The sequence below is a fragment of the Myotis myotis genome, unplaced genomic scaffold (genome assembly GCF_014108235.1).
Source record: "Myotis myotis isolate mMyoMyo1 unplaced genomic scaffold, mMyoMyo1.p scaffold_m19_p_33, whole genome shotgun sequence".
Taxonomy (NCBI): domain Eukaryota; kingdom Metazoa; phylum Chordata; class Mammalia; order Chiroptera; family Vespertilionidae; genus Myotis; species Myotis myotis.
Genome location: NW_023416339.1, coordinates 655,488 through 681,266, shown reverse-complemented (window position 1 = coordinate 681,266; position 25,779 = coordinate 655,488). Strand labels below are relative to the sequence as shown.

Genomic DNA, 25,779 nt, shown 5'->3' with positions numbered 1-25,779 from the left:
TCTATCTAATGCAAATCACAGCACCTGCCTTCTAGCGCTCCTGGGAAGATAAGTGAGTAGAAGTGCTTGGAAGAGGGCCAGGCATGTAGTAAGTGCTGGGTGACTATTAGCCACTATGAGATTTGTTCCTGTTGCAGCTGTGATAATGAAAATAATATAATATAATCCTATATAATAAAAGCCTAATATGCAAATGGTCCCCTCAATCGGGAGTTCGACCTAGAGTTTGACTGTTGGCTATGTTGTGCACTGACCACCAGGGGGTGGCGTGGAACATGGTGGGCGTTGGCGATGCAATGCTGGTAGCCGGTGGCAGTGAAGGCACTGCTGGGGCATCAAAGAGCCCTGACAAGAGCAAGACCGCAGTGGGATGGTGGAGCAGGTGAGTGGGCGGTGCCAGGCCAAGGCAGGTGCAAGCCAGACACGATAGCCCCGCTGATTAACCCACAGAGGGTGACCAGTGGCAGTGATAGGAGGTGGGGCTGCTGCCCAGCGGGGCTGGAACTTCAAGGAAGGAGGGGAAGTAACGTTGATACTCCAGTGGGGCCAGATCAGGAAGCCCAAGGGGGTTTCCTTCAGTGGGGGCAGCAGCAGGGGTGGGATCACTCACTGGGACCTGCAAGGTGCAGAGACACAAAGGGGTCAAAGTCCTGCCCTCAGGGCTCACAGTCTGTGGGGTAGAGGGCAGACAGTAAACAGGGAAGCAGGTAAGTTCCATGATGGGGTCTGATGAGGTGCTACAGAGAATGGGCAAAGTGGGGAGCAATCGGGTTGCTGCAGATGGGGGAGGATTACGTATCAGACTTGGGAGATAGGTCAGGGAATGTTTAAGCAAAGACATGAAGGACAGGAGGGAGGGAGCCAGAAGGTTATCAGGGCCAGGTGCTCCAGGCAGAGATAGCCACCCTTGCAAAGGTCAGACACTGAGGTCAAGCGTCCCTGCTGTTTTCCACAAGGAATACAGTAACCAAGTGACTAAGGGGGCTGAGGAGGGGGATGAGGGCAGGGAGGTGACAGGGCAGAGCTTGCAGAGTTCTCTGCACCATTGGACGTTTACACTGAGTGAGGAAGGATGTGCCTTGACTCAGGCAGTCCCAGGCACCCTTGGGTCATTGTGAAGTGTGGACCAAAAAGGGGCTACATGCTAAACTTGACAAGCTCAGGGAGGCCTGCATGGCAGGTCTTACAAATTCAGAGACATAAAGTAACCACATTGTGTTATTGTCCTAATTAACGAGTTAATATTAATCATAGAAAGAACAAAGGGAAAGCCAGACATAAGAATGATCATCTGGGCAGCTTTACCTGGAAACTACAGGTTCACGCTCCTCAGGAAACCACTGTCCATTCCCTGCAGATCACTCCACTGTGGTGTGTGTGTGGGCAGGGGGGGCGGGGGGGGGGTGCTTTTGCCACCCCCCTCCCCCATCTGTGTTTTCACTCACTTCCTGTTGGCTTCCAGCTGCCCCACCAGTTCTGGGCCATTCACACACTGTATAAGGGCCAAGAGGCCACAGAACTATGCACAGCTACACAGCCTGTGAATACAGAACCGCCCTGCCCAGACCATGGGAGGTCCCCGCCTCATCGCCTTTCACATCCTACATGGTGAGAATTTGGGGACCCTCTGGGAGGGGTAAGGGAGCCCCTGGTAACACCCCTTTGGTGCCTCCATTTTCCAGTCTCCCCACACCACCCCCACCAAGGAGAAATAGGAGGCACCTCTGGCAGCTCTGGGGCCTGACATGGAGGAAGCCACATGGTTAGGCGGGAGCCATGGCACATGGGAGAGCAGTTGTCAGTGCCCGGGTACCTTCATGCCTGGGCAGGAACCCCCAGGTGCTCTAAGGGTCTGTTCCCCACCCCCAGAGGGATCTCCACGCTCCTTCAAAATCCACTTTGGAAGCTGCTCCCTAAGAGGGGAAACTGAAGCAGGTGGAAGAGAGGGGGCGAATGAGTGCTGTGACCCCCTCAGGAAGTCACTCGTAACAGATGGCAGAGAGGGGGCTAGGAAGCTAAGGGGGACCCTTCCACAGCAGGGTGACCCCCACACTTCTCCCATTGTGTGGCAGGGGAAGCCCGGAGACGCAGCAGGGACTAGGCTGTGCCTTGAAGGGCTTTGCTGCTGTGGGTTGAACCTAAGCTCTGCTGTGACTTCCCCCTTGCCTCCCTTCCCGCCCCACCAAGGGTGGCTCTAACCGTTATCGGTTATCGGTTTATCAGGGCAGCTCATTGCCTGGGCAACCAGGCAACAAAGAGAGTTAAGAAATGACATTTGGGTGCCACTCAGAACTTCCCCAGGCCACAGAGATGGGGCTCCCTGTGCTGGCCCAGGGTGCCAGGCGTGAGCTGTTTTTTATAGCTTTATGAAGGTGAGGTGTAATTTACATAGCATGTAATTCGCCTGTTGCATGATTACAATTAGATGATTTTTAGTAAATTTGCTGAGTCCGTGTGGAGCACAGCTGAAGGCGGCGATGTGTCAGGGGCCAAGTCACAGAGCCCCTGATCCTCACTTTCCATGTCTGTGAAATGGGGCAGAGCAAGACTGGTCTCCACTTTACAGGCTTGTGTTAAGGGTTGAGTCCTTATTCACAGTGAGAATTAAGTAACATTATTATTGTTGTTGTTGTTAATGTTACTATTATTATTATTTCACTGGTAGGTCTGGGGGATGGGCTGGAGGGAGGGATCCTTAGCAGGAGGGGTAAGGAGAGAATGACTGCCCCACCCCTGCCACAGGGGCCCCAGGCAAGAATCTGACTGTTCAGGGCTCAGCTAGGGGAATGCAAACCAGATGGGACTGGGAGCAGGGCCAGGCACCCCTCTCCAGGCTCCTGTTTGGGTGGCTTCCTGGACCCCAGGTGGAGGTCTGGCCCAGCAGCCTCTGTGGTGGGGCAGGAAAGCCCAGCTCAGCACAGAGAACCCCATCCCTGCAGGGTCTGGGGAACTTGACCCCTCACTTCCATCTTCCCCAGCCCCCTCTTCACCAGTTTCTCCATAAGCCTTTTCTGGGCTCTGAGCCTCAGTTTGTCCATCTGCAGAGTGGGCATAAACAGAGCCTCTGTCTCCTGGGGCAGTTGTGAGCATGGACGGTGCTACTGGGGCTTTGGGAGCTGGGGACCAATCAATCCAGGACCCACCAGGGAAGGTCATTTTTGGTCTGTCCTACAAAGAGGAAGTGGGTTTGCACCAAAAAGAGAACTAACCAAACCCTGTGGCTAGAGAGGAGGAAGGCAGGAATTCCAGACTCAGTTTACTGAATTTAAGAGGGCTTCAGGAAGGGTGTGGGCATCTTTGCCCTCTGCTGGCCTGAGGGGTATCAAGTTTGGACATTGGGACTGAGTGCTCAGGGGGCCCTCTAGTCTGCACCCTCCACAGTTCCTCAAGTTGTGCTCACAATGACCAACCCCAAAATTCCCCTGGAAGCCCCTCCCTGAGGAACTGGGAGCCCCTCCATGGGGAACTGGGAGCCCCTCCATGGGGGAATGGGAGTCATGAGTTGTCCTTTCATTTGGCCCAGGAAGTGACTCTCTCCTGCCTGCCTCCCTGGCCCCCATCCCTCCACCCGCTGCCCCCATCTGGTCTCCCTGGATTATCTGGGTCTGGGCTGCCTCCCCAGCATCTTTAGATCTTCAGGGACTGGATGGATCTCTCAAGCCCTCCCCACACCCCACATGCTGCCCAGGAGCCCGCCCTTCCTCACTCCCTCCCACCCTTCCCCTTCTGTTTCTCTATCTGGCTCTCAGTCTCTCTATCTCTCCACATCTTTCTCTCTAATCTCTGGCATCTGTGTCTCTCCCTTCCTAGGAGTTCCCTATTTCTCTGTCCATCTCTCTAGATCACTGTCTTCTTAACCCTGCCTCTCTCTCTCCATTTCTGTGTATTCTGTTTCTCTCTCATTTCTTCATTTTCTCTCCACCTTTTTCTCCTCTTTCTTCTAAGTTTCTAGTCTAGTGCCTTCTATGTCTTTCTTTCTGTCTCTCTCTGCCTCTTTATTTTTCTCTCCATCCGTCTCCTTATCTGTCTCTGTGATGAACAGGTCCTCATCTCTAGACTCCCTAGTGACTTAAGGAGAACCCCCAAGATGTGCCCTGGGATGGGGTGCCCTGAACAGCAGCCAGAGCAAGATTGGGGGGCCCGTGCAGCACCACCCCTAACATGAGCCCCCAGCATCTTCCTGTGTGCGGGGAGCCAGGGTGTGAAATGTCACCACTGGGTCCCAAGCTGGTCATTGTGGTGGACAGATGTGGGTGCAGTGTGCTTGCACCTGTGTCCCTGAGGAAGGGTGTGGGCTGGAGCACCTTCGATTTGGGAGTTCTGAGAGGACACCTGGCCCAACCCCTTCATTTTTACATAAAGAAATGACGACAGTAAGCACTCTGACACACCAGGCAGTACTTGTCTGCTTAACTCTCATACTCTAGGAAATGGGTCTCCTCTTCATCCCCATCCTACAGAAGGGGAAACTGAGGAACTGAGGTACCTGATCAAAGTTTAGGAGTCGAACCAAGGCCAATTGGCTCCAGTATGTTCCCTGAACTGCTACTCACAGGTCAGCAGAAGCCAAGACCCCTGGCAGGCTCAGGCCCCTCCCCATCCTTCAGTTCCTGAAAGCCACCGTCAGGCGATGGGTACAGACCCTCTGGCCATGGGCACTGGGGACCAGGGAGGTGCCACCTGCCCACTCTCTCCTTGAGTAATGGACAGAGCCTGAGCCTGGGAGGGGTGAGCAGCCCCTTCCATCAGATGTGTCACCCTCAGGCCTCCCTTCCCTGTTCTGTGTGCCCCCTGACCCTCCCTCTCTCTGTTCCAGCGCTGTGTGTCCTGCTGATTCTGTTGGAAGATGGACCCCAGAGCACCAGGGGTGAGTCTGCTGGGAGTAACTCAGTCCCCAGCCAGAGTCCCAACCCCCACCTCACCTCTCAGCCCAGCCAGAGAAAGGCCTGTTGCAGGAGGAAGCTCAGGGTTGCCCCTCCCAACACCCCTCCCCAGCCTCTGGCTCAGCCCTAATCTTCTGACCATGGTCTCCGTCCCACAGCCTCTGCCTGTCGCCGCCGGCCGTGCCCTGCAAACTCCACATGTTTAAATGGCACTGCCTGTCGCTGTGATCAGGGATTCAAATCTTCATCTGGGAAGCTCATCATTAACCACGGGGAAACTTGTGAAGGTACAGAGGCTTGGGGTGGTGGAGGGCTACATGGAGACGGGATGGTGGTTGGTGGCCTCAGCCTTTGTTCTCAGACCATCATGAAGGACAGAGAAAAGAGAAAGAAAAAGACATGAAGGTGGAAAATGAGAAGTGAATAAACATGGCTTCGTACAGAGGGAGGAGCTGGGTCTCTAGGAGTCTTGAATCTGTGCCTCAGTTTACTCTTCCAGGACTCGGCAGGGGGATGCAGAGCTTCCACCCACCCATCACTTCAGCACTTGGTCCTGTATTCAAATCCAGGTGACAGTTAGAAAGCTGAGCAGAGCAGAGCCAATTTGGTGGGTTTCAGGAATGGCTTGCTCCAGCCACAGCAATGTTGCCTGAGTCTAATTATTTCCTAAAAGACACTGGTTGAGCATCAGGCTCCATGCTAGGTATGGGACCAGGCTCTCTGCCCTGAGGGCACTCATGGCTTCGGGAGATGACCCTTTATCCCGTTTTGTTGCAGACATTGATGAATGTGAACAAGGCAAGCCAGGGACTCTCTGTGGAAGAGTCGCAGAGTGCCATAACACAGAGGGGAGCTACTACTGCACATGCAGCCAAGGATACAGGCTTGTTTCTGGGGCAGCAAAGTTCAGTAATGAGAGTGAGAACACGTGTCAAGGTAAGAATGACCCCCATCTTCCATCTCCCTGTCCATGAGACTTGGAGTCACCAGAGCCATTCCTGTGGCATACAGGGTGCCTGGCCCTGGTGATAGGTGCAGCCCCAGGGCTGAGTGGGACAAGTGTGCCTGTGCCTGTCCCACTAGCACAGAGAGGAGGGTGGCATGAGAGCCAAGGACCCAAGTCCTGGTTTTGCTACCTGACAGCTGTGTATGCAGCACCAGCCAGGACACTTATTCAGAAAACACTGGTAATGTGCAAGATGTGATAATATTATTGTGATTCTGTGGGGGGAAAAAAGAGAGAGAGAGAGAGAGAGAGAGGATATCTTTCACAGATAAAAACAAAAGAAGCTTTTCCTTTTGTTAAATGTATGACCTTGGACACGTTCTTCACCTCTCTGTGCCTCGGTTTACCCATCTGTAAAAGGGAGTGACAATGGCACTTACCTCACAGAACCGCTGGGAAAGTATATGAGATCTTAGAGCACAACACAGTGGTGGCTGTTGGGCTTTTAGACCACACTCATTCTGATCTAACACACCCTCTCCGGGTTGGACATCTCAGGGGATGTACCCCGGGTGGCTACTCAGAACAGCTGGCCTGGCCCCTCCCCTCCCCAGGGACCCAAGAAGAGCCAGGCCTTCATGATCACCAGGCTTTGCCCCTTTCCAGGGAGAGCAGGTGGGCAGGGAAGGGGCTTCAACATCCTCAGGCAGATGGAGCCAGAAGTGGTCAGGCAGAAGCCATGACTCACCCAGAGAGGGGGTTAGTGAAGAACACAGAGAGGGGAGGAGGAGGCTGAACTGGGGATCCTGGGGGCTCTGAGCCGGGTCCGCAGGCCTGCCCTGTGTGCAGAGGGAGATGGCAGAGCCTCCTGGTGGGAAGTAAGGGGGCTCATGGCGCAGTTCATTCCAGAACAATATCATCCTCTTCCCCATCGCCAGTGCCTGCTGAGATGAGACCTGATGCCACCAGAGCCCACACAGGGGCAGCCATGCCAGGCCCTCCCAGACTCCCCGGGCCATGATGGCCCAGGGACGCCCTCAAGAAAATTGCCTCTGGCCCACAGCCCCAGCTGGAGAAGCTGCCTCCTGATACCCTGACCCCAATTCTCAGCCACTCGGCCTCCGTCTATTCCCCCAAGCAAATGTCCACCCTGACCCTCCCCCACAACTTCAGTTCTCAGGACTGTGGGCAGCTTGATGACTGGATCCAGATGGGTTACATGTTGGGGTGGACTGGGTGACGTCGACCTCCCCACTCAGCCCCAAGCTCTGAGAGCTGGGTGAAGGAAGAGGCTCCCACCTGGACAGGTGACAAGAGGGGGGGTCATCGGGGGCCATTGCCCCAGGCTCAATCCTCTCCCAAGGAGGTCAACCCAGGTGCCATGGGGGCCCAGACCATGGGGCTACAGAAGACAGAGCTCAGCCCCACTAGGCAAGGCCCACAGGTCTGTGTCCCTGGTGAGAGAACAAGGAGCCAGATGACAGACACACGGGCCACTCTTCACCCATCAGCTGCTGCTCCCCCCTCCAGGCACCCAGCCCTTGGCCACCGCTGGCCAAGCTCACATGTGGATTCTCATCACTCCCTGCCAGTCCAGGGGATGCCTTCAGGGGGATCAGAAGGGGCACCTTCACCACAAGACAGCATGGTTGGATGTCAGCCCCACTGCCCTCATGGCCTGGCACCCACTGTCCAGGTGGCCCTGGCCTTTCTGGCATCATTTTCACATTCTGGGCCCCGGCCTAAAAGCCTTGTCCGCGAGGGGTCAGGCTCAGGGGTGGTTCTCGGTCCATCGCCATGGGCTGGAGTCTCAGAAGTCGTGTGGATGGGAGAGCCCTGTCTCACCAGAGTCACCAGGATTCCAAGGAGAGCTCAGCCCACAGCACCACCCAGGGGAGTCAGGACCAAGGCCACCGAAACGAGCCTGCTCAGAGCCTGCAGCACTTCTCCAGCACTTGGTTCCAGGAAGGCCCAGCCTGGCCTTTGCCCAAGTCCTCAGGCTGGGACACAGGTGGCAGTGATGTCCCTGCCCTAGCTGGGAGCTGCCCGGGTGGGAGAGATGGAGGGAGTAAGACAGAGGAATTGGACCGCTTCTGGCCACATCTGGACAACAGAGCATCTAGGCCACCATGCTCACCCACAGGACACCTCCATGTGAATTAGAAAAGACACCACTCACCTGGGAGGAGGCAGTGGGGCCTTCAGACGCTTCTATGGCAGGAAACGTGGCTGACTCCCAGCCTTGAAGGCTGCCCACACCTGCAGGCATCCATCACCCTCTTCTTCCCCTTGCAGACATGGACGAATGTCTGAACCCAAAAATCTGTAAGAGCCGCAGCAACTGTGTCTACACCCATGGCAGCTACACCTGCACGTGCCCACCAGGATTTGAGCTGAACCCAGAGGACCCGAAGCTGTGCACAGGTAGAGGCCCCGGGAGGACACTGTGAGGATGGACTGGATGGAGCTGGGGAAGGAGCCAACGCAGGCCCCGCAGCCCCAGGAGGCAGGAGAAGATTCTCAGGTTCCCTGCCAAGGCCCTGCCTAAGGATTCACCTCCCTGAAAAGTCCTGCCACAGAGCAGGGCGGTGGCAGGGCCTTCTGGGCCTGGGGTTTCCTTGTACCTCCATGAGCACCCCCCAGAACTTACCCTTTCCTCATCTAGCACATGCAGCAGAAGGAGGGGTGACTTCTGGTTCCCAGAAGGGAACCAGGGCCAGGGCCCAGGAGGGTGTGGGCAGAAGTCCTTGGTCAAGAAACCTAGTCCCTGTGACTCAGTTTCCCTCCTGGATTTGCCAACTATAAACTGGAGACCATGGTCCCTGCCATGTCCATCTTGTAGGGAGGCCACCGTAATGGGCTTTGAGGGTGAAGTTGAAGGTCACCAGGTGGTGGCATGTGTACTGACAGTGGGATCCTCAGGCAATGAGAAGTGGGGTCAGGGAGGGCCTGATGCTCTGGCTTTGTCCTCAGATGTGAATGAGTGTATCTCGGGCCAAAACCCCTGCCACAAAACCACCCACTGCCTCAACAATGTGGGCAGCTATAAGTGCAGCTGCCGCCCTGGCTGGAAGCCAATTCCTGGGTCCCCCAGTGGCCAAATCAACACTGCCTGTGAAGAAGGTTCAGAGTTCAGATCCCACATTCCCAGAGACCTACAACTCAAGCCTTCTGATCACATATTCATGGGCACCCACACAAACCCAGCAGAATAAATGCTGGGCGTACCTTGCTAGACAAGGCTTCCATTCTTTGAAACTAAATGGGGAAAGATCTGGGGGTCCTGCAGATGGAGCTGGGGCACCAAGGGGAAAGTTCCTGGGGGACCCCAGGTAGCAGCTAATTACTAACTGGGACAAAGGTATTTAATATCTCACAACCTGTACCACTGTGGGGGCTGACCTGCTGGGGGTCAGCCCTCTGCACACTTCCCATAACCCCTGTGACTGCCATTCAGGGATGTGCAGTCAGCAGGTGTCATCACCTCCAGCCAAGGCGTGGGGGCAGGGGGACTGGACACGGGAAGTGGGTGGGGCACAGAGAGGAGAGGGGCTCAGATTCCTGAATAAACAAAGGACTACTCAGTGTGAAAGAAGGTCCTGACCCTAGACCAGGGGTGGGCAAACTTTTTGACTTGAGGGCCACAATGGGTTCTTAAACTGGACCCAAGGGCCGGAACAAAAGCATGGATGGAGTGTTTGTGTGAACTAATATAAATTCAAAGTAAACATCATTACATAAAAGGGTATGGTCTTTTTTTTCAATAGTTTTATTCATTTCAAATGGGCCGGATCCGGCCCGCGGTCCATAGTTTGCCCACGGCTGCTCTAGACCCTGCCTCCAACACACACACACACACACACACACACACACACATACACACACCCCTAATGGACAGCTGTTCTGTCCCCTGCAGAGATCTCCTTCCCCACCTGGATCCCACCCCCTGAAATCAAGAGCCAGGTGAGTGACTCCAGAAGGCAAGGTGTCTCCACTCAGCCCACCATCCACCCATTTCCCCACGCTCCCCGACCCATGCATGAGGCCCTCTAAGGCCTCATCTCCTTTCCCCAGAGTCTCTCCCACTTCTTTGAAAAAATCCAGGACCTGCTCAGAGACTTCAAGTCTGCCTCGGCCCAGGACACCATCCAGGTAAGGACAGGACCCAGGGGAGGCAGGTGGAGGCATCCCATAGAGACCCAAGGAAGCCTTTGTCTGGAAGGAGACCGACCCCAACACAATGATGCCCTGCTCTGAGGCCCCAGTCTCACAGGGTAGGTGGGAAGAGCAGACCAAGTATTTGTACTCACTGGTAGACCCACGTACACCTACTAACACCTTTCTTCTTGTCCTGGCCATAGGGCTTGCATTGTCCTTGATAGTCATGACTAGGGGTTGACCTCTGAGTGGCAGATTGCATTAGCAAAGATCCAGGAAATCTCATTCGGTACCACCTTTGTCCCCAAATAGACAGGCTCTAGGGTCTGTTCTCAGAAACTGAGTGGGCAGGGTCTTCCTGAAGCTTCTCTGGCACAAGATCCACTGGTTCTGTGTCCCCATCCCACCAGGACATCATACAGGAGGTGGATAATCTGCTGGAGACCCCGGGGGACCTGGATACTCTGCCTCCTTCAGAGCAGCACTGTGTGGCCACTAACCTGCTGACTGGCCAGGAGCACGTCCTGAGAGAGCTAAGCAAGGCCCTGCCCAATGGGCCACTGACCTTCAGGACAGCTGCAGGATCAGGCAAGTAACCCCACCTGCCCCCAGGCTCTGCTCTGCCTGCTCCTCACCTCATTCCTCTTCCCATCGCACTAGAGCTGAGTGATCACACTTGTACCTCCCTGTTACTCTCATACACATATTAAGATAAAAGATCAAAAGAAAATGAAAAAAATTATCAATACTAAACAGTTTCATTGTAATATTAATTATCAGCAGATGAAATCCTATATAACAAAAGGCTAATATGCAAATAGACCAAACTGCAGAATGACTGGTTGCTATGACACGCACCGACCACCAGGGGGCAGATGTTCAATGCAGGAGCTGCCCCCTGGTCGTCAGTGTGCTCCTCAGCCAGAAGCCAGGCTCAAGGCTAGTGAGCGCGCTGACTGTCACCTTAGCCATCAGTCAGATTTCCCCCCAAGGGCTCTTAGACTGTGAGAGGACACATGCCAGGGCTGAGGAACCCCCCCCCCCCCCCCCGCAAACCCCCAGAGCATGAATTTTCATGCACTGGGTCTCTAGTAATTATACTAAATAATTTAAGGTAAAATAGAAATGGCTTCAAAAGAAAACAAATTATTAAATTTGGAGGAATACAATTTAATATTATTCTGATATTTAAGTGATTTGTTTTATTAAGGTAAATTTCACATAACATAAAATCCACCATTTTAATTCAAGTGTATAATTCAGTGACATTTAATACATTCACAGAATTGAACAACCATCAACTCTATTTTTTTTTAATATGCTTTTGTTGATTTCAGAGAGAGGGAGAGGAGAGATAGAAACATCAATGATGAGATAAACCAAAAAATCTATATCCGTATATGTATAGCCCATGGACATGAACAATAGGGTAGTGAAAACAGAGGGGTGGGAGTACGGGCTGGGAGGAGGGGGGTAAAGGAGGGGAAAATGGGTGATATCTGTAATACTATCAATAATAAAAAAAAAATATTTTTTTAAAAATGGCTATCTCCTGCATGTCCCCTACTGGGGATTTAGCCAGAAAGCTGGGCATGTGCCCTGATCCAGAATCTGTGACCTCCTGGTTCGTGGGTTGATGCTCAACCAATGAGACATACCGGCCAGGCCATCACCTCTATTTCTAAAGTGTTTTCATAATCCCAGAAGTGAACACTGTGCCCACTAAGCAGTTACTTCTCATTCTCGCCCACCCCCGACCCCCAGCTCTGTTTTCTGTCTCTATGAATTAGCTAATTCTGCACATTTCATATAAATAAAATCATACAATACATGACCTTATAGTAGCTTCTTTCACCTAGCATACTGTTTTCAAGGTTATCAGCATGGTAGCATATACCATATGGTTAAATTCTATTCCATTGCATGTATACACCACCTTTTGTTTATCCATTCATCCATTTATGGACATTGAATTGTTGCCACCCTTTGACTATTGTGAATAGAGTTACTATGATATTGGTGTGTAAGTTTCTGTTTGAATAACTGCTTCAGTTCTTTGGGTCCATATGTAGGATATGAATTGCCGAGTGATATGCTAATTATATGTTCAACCTTTAGGAGCCACCAAACTATTTTGCAAAATGGCTGCACCATTATAAATATACATACTCCCTACCCCAAGCAATGTGCAAGGGTGCCAACCTTCACATCCTCAGCAAAATGTGTTACTTCCATTTTGTTTTGGTTTTATTAAAGCCTTTCTAGTGTGTCAGGTGACAACTCATTAAGGTTTTGATTTGCATTTCCCTAATGACTAGTGATATTTAATATCTTTTCGTGCGATTATTGAACATTTGTGTATTTTTTTTTCTGAGAAATGTCTGTTCAAGTCCTATGCCTATGTTTTAATTGCATTGTTTGGCTTTTTGTTGTTTTGTTTTAAGTGTTCTTTATATATTTGCTAGTGGACCCTTATGAGACATGTGATTTACTAATATGTTTTCCCATCCTATACATTGTTTTCACTTTCTTCATAGTCCTTTTACTTTAATAAATAGGTGCATTAAATTTTGATAAAGCCCATTTTGTTTATTTTTTTCTTTGTTGTTGTACATTTTGTATCATATCTAAGTATTGATTGCCAAATCCCAGGTCATGAAGATTTACTCCTGTGTTTTCTACTAACTTCTATTTTTATTGTATTTTTAATGTTTTTATTGATTTTTTTAGAGAGAGAGGAAGGGAGAGAGATAGAGAGATAGAAACATCGATGAGAGAGAAACATCATTGATTGGCTGCCTTCTGCACACACACCACAGGGGATTGAGCCTGCAACCCGAGCATGTGCCCTGACTGGGAATCGAGCCAGGGGGCTTCTTGATTCCTGGGTCAAAGCTCAACCACTGAGCTACATGGGCCAGGCCTGTTTTATTTTTAGCTCTTAAATGTAGGTCTTTGACGCCTTTTTACCTGATTTTTGTGTATTTTGTGAGGTATGGGTCCATCTTCCATTTTTTGCTTGTGCATAGACTATTCTTTCCCTCATTGAAGGGTATTGCTGAAAATTACTTGACATAAATAAATGGGTTTATTTCTAGGCTCTCAATTTTATTTTGTTGGTTTATATGTCTACTCATATGGCAGTACCATACTGCTCTGATTACTGTATAAGTTCTGAAATCAGGAAGTGTGAGTCCTCCAACTTTGTTTTGCATTTTCAATATTGCTTGGGTATTGGGGCCTCTTGCAATACCATATGAATTTTAGGATGAGCTTTTCCATTTTTGCAAAAAAGAAATGCTGTTGGAGTATTGTTAGTATTGCATTGAATCTGTAGATCACTTTTGAGAATATTGCCATGTTTACAATATTGTCTTCCAATTCATAATCACAGGATACTTTTCAACTTATTTAGGGTTTTTAAATTTCTTTAGCAATTTTATAGCTTTCAGTGGACAAGTCTTGAGCCTTCTTTGATAAAGCTATTCCTGATATTTTGTTGAAGATTTTTGCATCTATGTTCATAAGACTTAATGATCTATAGTTTTGTTTTCTTTTGATGTCTTTTTCTGGTTTTGTTTTTAGCCTAACTGTGGCCTCATAAAATTACTTAGTGTTCCTTTTCATTGTATTTTTTAGGAATTTACAAGAATTTGTGTTAATTCTTCCATAAATGGTTAGTCAAATTCGGGTCTCCACTTTTCATTTTGGAAAGTTGTGGGGTTTTTTAAATATATCTTATTGATTTCAGACAGGAAAGGAGAGGAGAGAGAGAAATATTAATGTTGAGAGAGAATCATTGATAGGCTGCCTCCTGCATGTCCCCTACTGAGGATCTAGCAACCTGGGCATGTGCCCTTGACTGAAATAGAACCCAGGACCCTTAGTCCACAGGCCAATGCTCTATCCACTGAACCAAACCAGTTAGGGCCATTTTAGAAAGTTTTAATTACAAATTCAATCTCCTTACTTGTGACAGGTCTGTTCAGACTCTAGTCCTTCAGGTACTTTTATAATTCATGGCTTTGTAAGAATTTATTTCATTCAGGTTATATAATTTGTTGTTGAATAATTGCTCATAATTTCTCTTATAATCCTTTGTAAATTCAGATGATTGCTGTATATATATATATCATATACAAAATATGTGTATTATTCTAATATATACTAGAGGTCCTGTGCACAAAATTCGCCTCCCTAGGGGGCTGGCAATCAGTGCCAAGCAGAGCCTTCCTACTACTGGCCAGGGCCTCCCTCCCCCTGCTGCCAGCAGCTGGCCAGGGCCTTCCTTCATTTGGCACCACCCCCTGATGATCAGTTCACATCATAGCAAGCGACAGGTCTCCCAGTCAAATTTCCACAGGAACAATTTGCATATTAGGCATATATATATATATATATATATATATATATATATATATACACATTATTTGGTATACATGTAACAATATTATAGATAAATTTGGTAGATAATGTAACATCATCATAATAAAAGGCTAATATGAAAATGGTCATCACACCATCACGCTATCACGCTGTAACGCCAATTAGCAGGGACCTGGGGCTGCGTGTTACTAGGCTGGGGTGGGGACATGAGGCCTCGCACCCCCTGCCCCGGTGCTGTAGCTGGGAGACCTCAGGCCAAGCTCCCTGAGGCAGCACCCCACACCTGGCTGCCAGGGCTGGGGGACCTGAGGCTGTGCCCCCCTGAGGCCACGCCCCTCCACCCCAATGCCAGGGCCAGGGGACCAGGGGCCATGCCCCACATGAGGCCGCACCTCCCCCACCCCGGCACCAGGACATGAGGCTGCATCCCCTGTCGGGCGGGGCTTGACAGAGGTGGGGCCGAACGGACACTTCTATTATAGAGAAAGGGAAAATAGCAATATTAAAATATTTCCTCTAATTCCCTTTTAATGTGCATGAATTTCATGCACTGGGACACTAGTAATATATATAAAAGATGTCTATACATACAAATGGTATTATAGCAACAACTATTGGCACAGTTACTAATCAAACTCCCTTATGTAACTCCCACAACTCAGAACTGTCCCTGGAGGTGAAGGAGCAAGGAGACAAGAATGTCACCCTGAGTGTTCATCAGGCGAAGATGCTGGTGAACTGGGATGTGGTGCAGGACTCAGGTGACTCAGGTAATGACTGATGTGAAGAGAAGGTCAATGAGGCTTCACAGTGGAACAAGACACCCACGGATGTGACAAACAGAATTAAATATTAAAGGGAAGTATGTGCCGTAGTGGGTCAAAAGAGAGAAGGAGGGGGGCTTTTGGGTCAACCCAAGATGTCAATCTTGTCCTTCTCTCGTAGGCCCTGCTGTGGTGGGCCTTGTCTCCTCTCCAGGGATGGGCAAGTTGCTGGTTGAGGCCCCCCTGGTCCTGGAAACTGAGAAGCAGTCAGTTTTGCATGAGACACACAAGGGCCTGCTGCAGGAAGTCTCCCCCGTCCTGCTCTCAGATGTCATATCTGCCTTTGTGAGCAATACGGACACCCAGAACCTCAGCTCCCCAGTCACCTTTGTCTTCAAGCATGTGAGTGCTGCTGAAAAGGGGGTGTGGGTGTGGAAGAGGCCTGAGACCTGGACATAGTCTTGGGGTTCAGGGGCTCTCCCATGGGTGCATCATCTCCCCAGGAATGCCCATCACAAGCAGGATTTGGGTCAGCATTTCTGAGCACCTAATCACCAGCTCACACCTTGCCCTGTTCCTATAGTCAGTGACCCCGGGGCCAAGGAAGAAGGTGTTCTGTGTCTTCTGGGAGCCTGGCCAGAATGGAAGTGGTCATTGGTCCACCAAAGGCTGCTGGAGGGTGGGTACTATAGACACCAGCACCACCTGCCAATGCAGCCACCTCAGCAGCTTTGCCGTCCTCATGGCCCACTATGATGTGCAGGTGAGAGCCTTGAGAAGGGACTTTGTTCAATGTCTATTGCTATGTAATAAACTCCCATGCATGCTGCACCTTAAAAACATAATTTATTATTCTGCAATTTATGTGGGTCAACAAATAAACATGGTGCACCTGGGTTGTCCGGTCAGGGTCTTACACAAGCCTCTCATCTGAGGATTTCTGTTCTCTTCTGAGCTCCCTGGTTGCTGGCAGAATTCACTTCCCTATGTTTGTAGGACTGAGGTTTTACACTCTTGTTAGCTGGCAGCAAGAGTCACATTCAGCTACTAGGGCCTCCCTGCATTCCTTCTTATGTGGCCCTCTTGCAGGCCCTCTCACAATGTGTCTATGCTCTTAACTGGAGGCCAGCAGCAGAAGCTCCCTCACATCGAGATATTCTCCAGCCCTGGCCAGTGTTCTCAGTGGTTAGAGCATCATCCCATGCACTGAAGGGTTGCAGATTTAATTCCAGTATGTTGTTTAATCTCCACATATTTGTGGGTTTCTTTACTTCCTTTTTACAGTTGATTTCTTTATATATATATTTATTGATTTCAGAGATGAAGGAAAAGAGAGAGAGATATAAAAACATCAATGATAAGAGAGAGAGAGAATCATGGATCAGCTGTCTCCTGTGTGCCCCCGACTAGGAATCAAGCCTGCAACCCAGGCATGTGTCCTGACTGGGAATCCAACCCTGACCTCCTGGTTCATAGGTCGATGCTCAACCACGGAGGCACTCTGGCCCGATTTTGCAGTTGCCTTCTAATTTTAAGGCATTGTGGTCGGAGAATATGCTTGGTATAATTCAATCTTCTTAAATTTCTTAATGCTAGTTTTGTGACCCAACATATGGTCTGTCCTTGAGAATGTTCCATGTGCACTGTAGAAAAATGTATAATTTGATGTCCTGGGATGAAAGGTTCTTTAAATGTCAACTATGTCCATTTGATCTAGTGTTTCATTTAAGACTGATATTTCTTTATTGATTTGGTGTTTGGTTGGTCTGTCTAGAGCTGTCATTGGAGTATTAAAGTCATCACTATGATTGTGTTGATCTGTTTCTCCCTTTAATTCTGTGATTAGTTGTTATTATTCTGTGATTATTTCGGTGCTCTTTGATTGGGTGCATATATATTAAGAAGTGTTATGTTTTCTTGATGTAGTGTACCCTTGACCATTTTAAAGTGGCTACCTTTGTATCTTGTTATCTTTGTTATTTTAAAATCTATTTTGTCAGACATAAGTATGGCTATACCTGCTTTTCTTTGGATATGCTTGGAGAATCATTTCCTACCCATCTTCTTTGAATCTACCTTTGTCTTTGCAGGTTAGATGTGTCTCTTGCAGCATTTGGTTGACTTTTGTTTTTTGATCCACTCTGCCACTCTGTGCCTCTTTATAGGTGAATTCAGACCATTTATATTTAGGGTAATTATTTATGTCTAAGGCTTTTCTATAGCCATTTTGTCTTTTATTTTCTGGTGGCTCTGTGCCTCCATTGGTGCTTTTCGTTTGTGTCTCTGTCTGTTGTTTTTGTTTGGTGATATTCCACACTTCTTCCCTCTGTTCCCTCTTTTTTTAAGCTGCGTGTCCAGGTTTGAGATTTTTTGTGTGTGGTTACCATTAGGTTTATAAAAAATAAATTTGCTTATATACAGTAGCCTTTTTTCTTTTGAGTGTGTCTGATCTTCATTCTTCTTTGCCAGTTCAGTCCTTTTCCCCTCCCCTTTATGGTTTTGTTGTCACAAATTATCCCTGTTTAAGCTGTAAGTTTTTGGTGATCTCACTCATAGAGTTGTGACGTTTGATCTTTGTTTCAGGTAGAATAACCTTCTTGAGTATTTCCTGCAATGGAGGTTTTCTGGTGAAAAAAAATAATAAAACCCTTATCTTCTGTATGTCTGGGAACATCTTATTTCTCATCATATTGAAAGGATAATTTTGCTGGATATATTATTCGTGGCTGGTAATTTCTCTCTTTCAGATGTTTGAGTATTTGGTTCCACTCTCTTCTGGCTTGTAGAGTTTCTGTTGAGAAGTCAGATAAAATTCTGATGGGTTTTCCTTTGTAGTTCACTGGCTGCTTTGAGATTTTTTTCTTTGACGTTAATTCTTAACACTTCAATACCAAGTGCCTCTTTGGATTGAGATAACTAGGAATTTTGTTTGCTTTTTTGATTCAAGGATCTAGTCCATTCTATAGGTTTGGAAAGTTCTTATCCACTACTTGTTTGAATAGACTCTCCATTCCATGCTCCCTCTCCTCCTCCTCCAGAATACCTATAATTCTACTATTTCTTTTTCTGATGGAGTCAGATAGTTCTCATAGAGCTCTTTTGTTTTTCTTTATGCTCAAGTCTCTCTCTTCTCCCCCTGCACCATTTCTAGATTCCTGTCTTCAATATCATGAATTCTTTCCTCCATCTGGCTGGCTCTGTTTTCTATGCTCAGTAGTTCACTCTTAATCTCCTTAATTGCATGCTTCATTTCTAGGATTTCTGATTGGTTATTTTTTAAAGTTTTGGTCTGTTTGGTAAAGTACTCATTTTGTTCATTGATTTGTTTTCTGAGTGCACTGAGTTGCCTGTCTGTATTTTCTCACATCTCATTGAGTACATTCAGAACTGCAATCTTGAAATCTCTGTCATTTATATCACACTAGAGGCCCAGTGCACAAAATTTGTGTGGGGGTATGGTCCCTAGACCTGGCCTATGATCAGGGCCATCTTCCACAGCTGCCAGCAGCTGGTCCACCCCCTGCCATCACCCAACCCTGGTTCACCATTTGCCATCGGGGGATCAGAGCTTGCCAGCCAGGATGAGGGCCACCGGCAATTTGCAGTCTGGCCACACTCCCAATCAGGGTGGGGGTCCCACTGGGGGACAGGGCTAGATGGGGCGAGGTGCCTCATGTGGTTTTCAGGCTGGCTATGCCCCCCATCAGGGTGGGGGTCCCCACTGGGGGTCGGGGCCAGCCAAGGCAAGGGGCTGCTGGCATTATTCAGGCTGGCCATACCCACAATTGCAGTGGGGGTCCCCGCTGGGGGACGGGGCTGGCTGGAGCGGGAGGCTGCTGGTGGTTTGCAGGCTGGCCATGCCCCCGATTGGGGTGGGGGTCCCTGCTGGGGAGTGGGGCTGGCCGGGGCAAGGGGCATCGGGCAATTTGCAGGCTGCAGTTGTTCTGGTCTCTGGTTGTTTTGGTCATTCTGCCGTTTCTGTCACGTGGCTTTTATTATACAGTGGGGCCATGACTTACGAGTGTCCTAACTAACAAGTTTTTTGAGATATGAGCAGTCTCTCGGCCAATTTTTTGCTTTGAGTTGTGAGCTAAAATTCGGGTTATGAGCCAGCTTCAGATACCCCACTGCTAGTTGGCGCAGCAAACGTCACAGTGAACGCCACAACATCAGCCCAGCAGCACGTGTCTCACTAGTTCACTTTTTGATTTGACATATGAGTACTTTGAGTTATGAGCTCTGTCACGGAACGAATTAAACTCGTAAGTCAAGGCCCCACTGTATAGGATATTTCCATGTGTTCCAGCTTGCTTTCTGGAGATTTTACATTTTCTATCTGGTCATCCTCATTACTTTCCTTGTTCATGGTATTTGCTGTCCTCCTTTGCTTATGCATTTATCTCTGAAGAGGTCTTTCTAATATTTTCCAGTAGGTAGTGCTGAATTGCAAGATTGTTTTACCTCTGTGATCTCCCAGTGTTGAACCACTGCTGCTTCTGTAAGACAGTACAGCTATGCTGCTTGGGGATGGGGGTTTTTTGCCCTTACCATAATGGTAACCCCTGATCTCTATGGGGTTCCATCCCAAGCACCCTTCCTGGAGATGTCACAAAGGGAAACAGTGGTTTTCCTGCAATAGCTCTTGGTTCACAGATAGTATGCTCTTGGACCCAACTCTAAAGGCGAAGGGAGGTGAGTTTTGGGAATTCAAGTGGTGGCAGAACTCTGTGGTTTTGTTTCTTTGTCTGAAACATCACCACCAGCTGGACAGCGGGGAGCCACATGGCAGAACCACATGCTCTGTCAGGGATCTGCTGACTCAGACACTCCCTCACAGCTCACACTGCTGGGCTGCACCCCCAGGAACCTCCAGCCCCTGCAGCTCTCTGTTCCTCCCGGCCAAAGGAAGCACATACTACCACCAGCTTACTACCCTCTCCCAGCCAGCCAGGGGCTGCATCTGCAGGTCCTCTCTTCTCATCTCCCCATTTATTCCTGGTTGCCCACTTTTAGATGTTTCAAAGCCCGGGTCTCTTAGGCATGCATCCGCGTTGAGCAGGGATTTGTATGTTGAATTATAGTTGGTTAACTTCTTGAAATTTCAGAGGCAGAGGACAAGGGCCTCTCTCCTGCTGCCATTACTCTGATGTCGCTTGTATTCTTTGTTCCTCTTTTTTTACTCACATAGTGTTATTTTTCATGGCCGTGCATTTTGTTTTTATTTATTATCTCTAAAAGATTATTCTATTCCAATCTACAAAAAGACACTCCATTATTTTTTTTCCAGTGCATTTCATTGTATGCATGTGCTATAAATTACATATCAAATCTTCTCATAGTGGGAATTTTGTTTCAAGATCATTTCCTACTACAAATAAAGTTGTAATTATTTAGACACACTGCATTGTTTTCTTGTTTGAGTATCTAGTTAGTATGCATACTATGTCAAATTTTTTTTCATGGTACAGTGAAAAGTTTACTTCCCCTGGTGACTTAAGAACTCAAATAAAAATGTGCTAACTACTTGGCAACACTCCAGTTATTTGGCCTCTGCAAAGCTAAAGGTGACTCACACTTGCATGCATGCACACTGACACCTAGAGACACAGCTCCAAGATTCACAGGTAGACTTACCTCCAAATCTGTTAAATATGTCAATGCCATTCTTGTGGTATTTCCTCCGGTGATGCTTACAAAACAGAAGATCTAAAGTATACTTAAGTGTTTTAACCTGACTTTTATTGCATGAAGAAAGAGGTGATCTTTATCAGTATTTTTAAATGGGGAAAACATGGATTTTTCTCAACACTTATGATAGACAAGAACATTGAAAATACTTCCCTATTCCAAATATAGAATGCTGATATGTCTCTAAATTGCACTGCTCATCTCTTAAAAAAGAAAAAGAAAAAAAAAGATATGGGTATTGCATAACAGGATCTCTTCATCCTTAGTACTGTGTTTTAAGGCAAGAAGCATATACAGAAAGGCAGAAAAAATTAAATTGTTTAGTTGAAAGCATAAAATAAAATATTACCTTTAGCTCTGTTTACTTTTATCCCTGACCTATATTGGCAAATTTTTCCATATTTTAGCATATAGAGGTGACACCTGTGGACACTCCTACCAGCATTACCTGAAGCTGTATGATTCCTCACACTCTCACAAGGTCATTATCAAAGTTTTGGATCTTTATCCATCTGAGAGTTAAATATAATTATATTGTTATATTAGGAAATTTGTATGTCTTTCATTATGAATGGAATGGAATATCTTCATTTAAATGCGATTTGTAGTTCTGTTTCTGGAAACAAGTTGTTCACTTTTTGGTCCATTTTTCTATTGACCTGTTGAAGCATTTCTGATGGATCTGGGAGCTCTTTATGAGGTAGAGGAGTTAGTTTATTTCCTTACACCAAAGATGCTCAAAACCTAGTATGTGTCAAAATCACCTGGAGAGCTTGCTATTTATTTGTAAACATTTACTTAGAAAGTAATGTCAATCTTGCAGATTTATTGCAATAATAAAAATCATGTAAATAATAACATATTGCTCTTTATCAGATGTACTAACTTTGAACATTTAACCTCCATATTCTTTATCATTTTCATATTTCTTTTTTCTCTCTGTCTCTCTCTCTCTTTCTTTTCTCACCTATTTATCCTAAAATTAATTTTTAAAATGTATCGTTATGGATTTAAGATGATTTGAAAAATGAGGCAAGGAAAATTTTAATCTTTAAAAAATAGGCAGGAAACCTAGTGAGTTTAGCTGAGTGAATAGAGCACCAGCGTATGGACTTAAAGGTCCCAGGTTTGATTCTGGTCAAGGGCACATGCCTTGGTTGCAGACTGAAAACCCAGCAGGGAACTGCAGGAGACAGCCAATCAATAATTTTCTGTCATCATTGATGTTTCTATCTCTCCCTCTCCGTTCCTCTCTGAAATCAATAAAAATATATCTTAAAAATAAATAAATAAGTAAATAAATAAATAAATAAATAAATAAATCATAAATAATAGGCAGGAAATATTAATTTCAAGCTACCACCATCATGAGTACTTTTCCTTCTTTAACCAAGGATTTAAATCTGTAAGGAACAGGTGCTGCAGGGATGATGCGAGTAAGTACAAGCGGGGGAGATGATCCCAGGACATCGAGTCTCCAGATACAGACACTGTCACACAGTATCACGTCATAGGAATGGAGGATGGTGCTCAACATGGAGTCATGTGCCTCTCTGACTGTCACATGATAACCTATAAGCATAGTCGTGAAGAAAAATCAACCCTATGATTTCCAGGGCTTGGTCCTGAATGAGGACTCTCTTATCCCTCAATGTTTACAGGGTCTAAATTTAATCAGTTCAGGACCCCCTAGAATTCTAATAGTGTCCATAAACATCACAAATTTACCTGGCTCCTCCACTCCTAATTTTGTTGAACTCTGCCCAAACTGAAAATGGTAGAAGGGTCATTAACCCAGATTAGGTGAGTGTGACTGCTCTCTCCTCTTTCCTGGGTCCCAGGAGGAGGATCCCGCCCTGGCTGTGATCACCTATGTGGGGCTGAGCCTCTCTCTACTGTGCCTCCTCCTGGCGGCCCTCACCTTCCTGCTGTGCAAAGCCATCCAGAACACCAGCACCTCACTCCACCTGCAGCTCTCTCTTTGCCTCTTCCTGGCCCACCTGCTCTTCCTCACGGCCATCGACAGAACTGAGCCTAAGGTAACAACACTGTCCCAAAGGAAGCATGCCCTGACCGTGGAATGAGGAGTGCACTTTGCATTGCAAAGTCATTAATAAAATGACTTTGGGTCTGGGGAAATTTAGAGGGGTGAGTAGCCAATTTCACATTGACCAAACTAGAAATTATACCTTCTTCTTTTTTTCTCTCTTTTTAATATATTTTTATTGATTTCAGAGAAGAAGGGAGAGGGAGAGAGAGATAGAAACATCAATGATGAGAATCATTGATTGGCTGCCTCCTGCACACCCCCAACTGGGGATTGAGCCTACAACCCGGGCATGTGCCCTTGACTGGAATCAAACCTCAGACCCTTCAGTCGGCAGGCTGATGCTCTATCCACTGAGCCAAACCAGCCAGGGCAATCACATCTTCTTTTGACAATTCCTTCATATTCAACAGAGTTCTCCCAAATGGCAAGGTATAGGAGAGGTCTTGGGGCCATGGTCCACCCTGGCAATCCCACCTGGTGACTCTCACTCCTCCCCAGGTGCTGTGTGCAATCATCGCAGGTGCCTTACACTACCTCTACCTGGCCTCCTTCACCTGGATGCTGCTGGAGGGCCTGCACCTCTTCCTCACTGCACGCAACCTGACGGTGGTCAACTACTCCAGTGTGAGCAGGTTCATCAAGAAGTTCATGCTCCCTGTGGGCTACGGAGTCCCAGCTGTTATTGTGGCCATTTCTGCAGCATCCAGGCCTCACCTTTATGGAACACCTGCTCGGTAAGGGCAAATTCCCGTTTCTTTATCTGTGAGATGTGTGGGATTCAAGACCATGCTTACTTTCTTCATGACAGTATCTTCAAAGCCAATCACAGAGCCTATCACAGAAAAGACACTCAATGTTTGTTGATGAATAAATTAATGAATGAATTGGCATTAATTTTTCTACATTTCTAAGGACCAATGCATTTTAATTCTCTCTCTTTCTTAGCTGCTGGCTCCACCCAGAAAAGGGATTTATATGGGGCTTCCTTGGACCAGTCTGCGCCATCCTCTTTGTGAGTGAAGACATCAGAGCATCCTTAACACTCAACTGAGTGTAATTAGAATTATAAGGAGGCAAGAGGATGACATGAGCAAGAATGTCCCTGGGTTGTCTTGGGTTTGCTTTGGTTTTCTAAGACTCCTCCTAAAACTACAAGCTCAAACACTCTTACTAAATATAAAAACTACTTAAGTGTGCAATTGCTGCTGGACAGGCTAGACTAGAGATAACAAACTAAAATGTTATTCACTAAACCTTGTGTGTTTTCCTGAAGGTCAATCTAACTTTCTTTCTGATGACCCTCTGGATTTTGAAACGCAAACTCTCTTCACTCAACAGTGATGTGTCCACCCTCAAGAATACAAGGTAAAATAGAGAAGAGGGTGACAACCTCACAGACATGTGTGGTCCCAAGAGCAAATCCATGTGCCTCAGCAGCCCTGACGTCCCTTCTCGGGGTCTTCTGAGGGAACCCAGAGTAAAGAGATGCAGCTGTCCTCCAATGGCAGCCAGCTTGGATTCAGTGGTGGGCTGCTGACTTCCCAGCCACAGTGTTCTGTCTCTAATCCCATCTTGTAACTCCCTCAGCAACAGGAGGAATTGACATTGGTTGATAAACATTCTTTGGACTTTGTCAGCAGTCCTACAACAAAAGTACAAAGAACCTGTATGCACTTAGAAAAATCTGTGACTCCTCCCACAACCCAGTCTGCACTTCCATGCCCACTCTCAGTCAGGCTCCTTCTCACCCCTCTCCAGGGTCCTTTCTACATTTTGCATGTCATTATTCCGCTGTATTAGTCATTGGAATAGCCTGTGACCTTTATGAAAATGGGAATCTTGCCTCTGTGACTTTAATGTCCAGGCCCCAGCACACAGCCTGATGCACAGAACACACTTAGTAATGTTAGTTAGATAAAATTAGGCATCACCATGGAGCATTATAGAATATTTTTTTGAAACTTACATTATGAAGTGTCACAACCCGACTCAATTGAATCAAAATGCCATCCTGGACCCAAGTAGCATTTCTATTGTGGAGAACCATTGATAGTAAAGGTCAAAGCTGATCACAATGCAGTCTGAAAACTCATCACCCCCAGGGGAAGGCAGGAGCATTCATTGGGTGGAGATGAGAATGGCCTTAATTCTGTTGCTCTGGGTGCACCATGGGCCTCTCTTCTCTTCCTACTAAGGATGCTGACATTTAAAGCGATAGCTCAGCTCTTCATCTTGGGCTGCACGTGGTGTCTGGGAATCCTGCAGGTGGGTCCAGCTGCTCACACCATGGCCTATCTCTTCACCATCATCAACAGCCTGCAGGGTGTCTTCATCTTCCTGGTGTACTGTCTCCTCAGCCAGCAGGTATCACTGTCCACCTCCCACCCAGGACTCTTTCCACTCTCACTCCTCTCGGTGAGCTGACTCAGAGCATGCTTTGCCTCTGCAGGTCCGGAAGCAATACAGGAAATGGTGGAAAGGGGTCAGGAAAACCAAAACAGAGTCTGAGCAATACACCCTCTCCACCGGAGCCATGTCGGACGCCCCTCCCAGAGCACTTCACTAACTGATAGAGTACCTCATGCCAAAACACTGGACAACCTGTTTATATAGCAGGAGATGCCATAGGATGTCTCCCACTGAATTTACTCTTTGATTCCTTAACCATTAGCAATGGTCTCAGTTAGAAAATATATATTTTGCTCTTACTCCTGAGGAACTGTATTCATCTTGACTTTTGCACATTAGCACTTTTTTAAAATAAAATTATCCTTAGTTGTATTTAAAATATATGATATCTTTTTAGGCTTACAAATTTGGACCTTGTACATGAAACCCTACAGATATTTATATATTTCTCCTTTCTCTGATTGATATTATTTTTAAGTATCATGTCTTAAATTT

At 47.4% G+C, this 25,779-nt stretch overlaps 2 protein-coding genes across 2 annotated transcripts in view; both read left to right on the top strand.

Annotated features, from left to right (window-relative positions):
• Positions 1 to 1,501: 1,501 nt before the first annotated feature.
• Positions 1,502 to 25,779, top strand: part of LOC118652680 (adhesion G protein-coupled receptor E2-like) — a 79,865-nt gene continuing 55,587 nt past the window's right edge. Inside the window, 2 exon segments of the mRNA XM_036302734.1 lie at positions 1,502 to 1,608; positions 4,817 to 4,867. Of these exon segments, the coding sequence (XP_036158627.1) occupies positions 1,569 to 1,608; positions 4,817 to 4,867 (91 nt within the window). The 5' untranslated portion in view covers positions 1,502 to 1,568.
• LOC118652737 (adhesion G protein-coupled receptor E2-like) lies at positions 7,211 to 25,580 on the top strand. Its single transcript, XM_036302837.1, has 14 exons — positions 7,211 to 7,286; positions 8,125 to 8,253; positions 9,746 to 9,792; positions 9,883 to 9,981; positions 10,398 to 10,575; positions 15,036 to 15,143; positions 15,319 to 15,539; positions 15,721 to 15,900; positions 22,667 to 22,864; positions 23,374 to 23,609; positions 23,821 to 23,887; positions 24,149 to 24,240; positions 25,071 to 25,239; positions 25,325 to 25,580. Exons 1-14 carry the CDS (start codon positions 7,211 to 7,213, stop codon positions 25,439 to 25,441), a joined length of 1,917 nt encoding a protein of 638 aa, XP_036158730.1. The 3' UTR covers positions 25,442 to 25,580.

Excerpts from the sequence above, each read along its gene's own strand:
- LOC118652737 (XM_036302837.1), top strand. The coding sequence starts at position 7,211 with ATGGGGGCCCAGACCATGGGGCTACAGAAGACAGAGCTCAGCCCCACT. Across the intron at positions 9,793-9,882 it reads CCCCTGAAATCAAGAGCCAG|GGCCTCATCTCCTTTCCCCA; the intron begins GTGAGTGACTCC and ends GAGGCCCTCTAA. Across the intron at positions 22,865-23,373 it reads TCGACAGAACTGAGCCTAAG|GTGCTGTGTGCAATCATCGC; the intron begins GTAACAACACTG and ends ACTCCTCCCCAG.